The sequence below is a fragment of the Arachis ipaensis genome, chromosome B02 (genome assembly GCF_000816755.2).
Source record: "Arachis ipaensis cultivar K30076 chromosome B02, Araip1.1, whole genome shotgun sequence".
Lineage (NCBI taxonomy): Eukaryota > Viridiplantae > Streptophyta > Magnoliopsida > Fabales > Fabaceae > Arachis > Arachis ipaensis.
The window spans coordinates 27,679,764-27,682,570 of NC_029786.2; the positions used below are offsets into that span (position 1 = coordinate 27,679,764).

Consider the following 2,807-nt stretch of genomic DNA (forward strand, 5'->3'; position numbering starts at 1 on the left):
AAAAAGTATACGGACACAAAAAAGATTTAGATTTAGATAATATTTTTATTAATTTTAAAATTTTTTCTCAGGCAGTTTGATTAAACCGATTTCTATCTATTTTTACTGGTTTTGACCGATTTTTACCAATTTTTATCTTTAAACCATTCTAAAATTAGACCAAACCAATAACATTTCACTAATCTTTTGATCGAACCGATAAATCCATCCAATACTCATAACTATGGTCTCAGTAGAATTGAAAGATGAAAAAGAATTGAAACATGATTCAATTTTTAAATTTTTGGTTTCTTTGTGATTGTGCAGAGGTTATATGAGTTGGGAGGAAGAAAAGTGCTTGTGACAGGAACTGGCCCATTGGGCTGCATTCCTTCACAGCTTGCAGAGAGAAGCATAAATGGAGAGTGTGTGGCACAGATTCAAGAAGCTTCACAAATTTTCAACCAGCTTCTAATTAAAATGACCACAGAACTCAACAACCAACTAACCTCACCGGTTTTTATTGTTGTCAATGCCTTCCGAATTAACATGGAATTCATCAATCACCCTCAAAGATTTGGTCTCTCTCTTATTTTTGCTTCCCAACTTTCGCTTTTTTATTTTTAAATAAATAAATAAGGAAAAAAGTTGAAATATTTACTTTCCAATTATTTCTTAATCACAAGTTAAATGAAAGTGTCTCAAATCAGAAGTTACTAAACATGTGTTTGTTTGGGCTTGAAAATATACTGAGATATTACATGATCAAATTATTTTAATAACTAAGTTTAATTAAATTGATCAAATAATTGCATAATTGTTACAAAAAAATTTAGTTAAAGAAAAAAGAAGAGAATAATGAGAGACATAAAAAAAAAAAACTTAGTTTTAGTTAAACTTTATTATAAAAATAATTTATTCACTTAGTATCTTTTGAATATATATATGGATTTTTTTAGATTTTAATTTAAATTACTCTTTTTAGCTTATATAATCAAAAAGAAAAAAAAATGATTATCTCATTCCCATTTTTTATAACGCTACTCTGCATAAGATTTTTTACTTTGTATATGTATGCATGAATTTGTAGAAAAAAAAAACAACGACATTATTAAAATAAGAGTCACAATATCCATTTTCTTAAAAATACTGGAATATTTTTTAAATTTTTAATTTTTTTTTTTCAATTTACTTAAATACTTCTATAATTATCTTTTCCTAATTATGCTAATCTTTCAAATGTTTGTGATGAAGCAGGTTTTGTTTCATCAAAGATTGCATGTTGTGGGCAAGGTCGTTTCAATGGAATAGGAGGTTGCACCTCCTTCTCAAGCCTATGCTCAAACCGTGATCTTTATGTATTTTGGGATTCTTTTCACCCTTCTCAACATGCTTGGGAGATTCTCGCGAATTACATCTTCAATGGAACCACTAATTATATGAGCCCTATGAACCTTACTACCATCTTGGCCATGGACTCCAACTTCTATAAATAGATTGTTTGATCTTATAAAAATGTGTGTGCGTTTTGTTTATTTTAGTTTTGCAGTTGTTTTTTTTTGTTTTAGTTTCTATAAGCCACTTTCTTTTGGTCTCTACGGTCAGTTACGTACTCTATTAAAAAATATTTTAGAACTCAAACCATAAATTGTTTTTTAGCTAATACTAAAATTCACATATGTCAACTGTTTAAGTAAGTGTGGCCGTATCAGAGATTCGAATTTTATCTTATGTATACAGTAATTTATTGGTAAATAATAACTTTTTAAATAAAATTTAAATCTACCATAGATTAGTTATTAACCTAATAGATTAGGGGATAGTGGGATACTATTGTAAACAAAAAAAAATTCACATGTATCAAAAAAAATTATTTAAAGTTAAAAGATGAATTTTTTTCCCTCCACGACAAGATCAAATGTGATCTTTGGATTTTTACATGTTGAAATGACATTAAGTTGTAAAAAAATAAATTTCTTTTTAATGAAAAAATATTTTTTTAGAATTTTACTATTTTAATATATTTGAGATTTTGTTTAAATAAAAATAAAGTATAAAAAAATAATATTGAAAAATGTAGGAAATTTCAATACAAATAAAGTCCTATACTTAATAGTTAGTACCCAATCTCTTTAGATAGAAGTTTATTATTACAATAAATTTTTTAGAAAAGACTAGAAAGATCACATATAAGTTTCACTTAATATCAAATCTCTAAAAACAGAATTACTTACACAGTATTATTCAAATAATCTATTTAATAAACCTACTAAATTTAATATGTAATATAAATAATTGAATATCATATTCAGGGTTTCTTTCTCTCCCGCAAAAGTAAAGAACCAAGAACGAAGTTTTCTGAGATGGCCTTCCTCCTCCCCTTTGCTCTTCAGATCCACTACTCCTTTAAGATCTCCTACGGATTCTTCTCTTCCTCTTTTTCTCTCCTTCCTAACAATCCATCATCTTCTCTTTCATTGATTCACTCTCACTCTCGCGAGTCTCCTTCCACCACCTTCACTCTTTTCACCATCCAAATCTTTCCATTTCCCCTTTTTTCCTTTTTTTTTTTTTTGGCTTTCTTTGTTTGTTTTACTGTTGCTTGTTCTATTTAATTTTTTAGTTTCAGAGATTTAGATCTGAGATCCAAATCTCCTACATAGTCAGAATCACAATATCCAACTATACCTCGACTAAGAGAACTTTTCTACTCAAATACTAAATCAACATCTACAGAATTTTGAACATACTGTAGAATCCATTTGACAGCTTGCTAATAAATTTTTCTTAGATCATTCATATACTTACTAACAACTCCAATTGCCTGA

General features: G+C 27.9%; 1 protein-coding gene across 1 annotated transcript in view; it reads left to right on the plus strand.

Annotated features, from left to right (window-relative positions):
* LOC107627096 (GDSL esterase/lipase At4g28780-like) overlaps nucleotides 1-1,475 on the plus strand; it is a 5,796-nt gene extending 4,321 nt beyond the window's left edge. Inside the window, exons 4-5 of the mRNA XM_021116889.1 lie at nucleotides 283-559; nucleotides 1,237-1,475. Of these exons, the coding sequence (XP_020972548.1) occupies nucleotides 283-559; nucleotides 1,237-1,475 (516 nt within the window). The remainder of the gene's footprint in view (nucleotides 1-282; nucleotides 560-1,236) is intronic.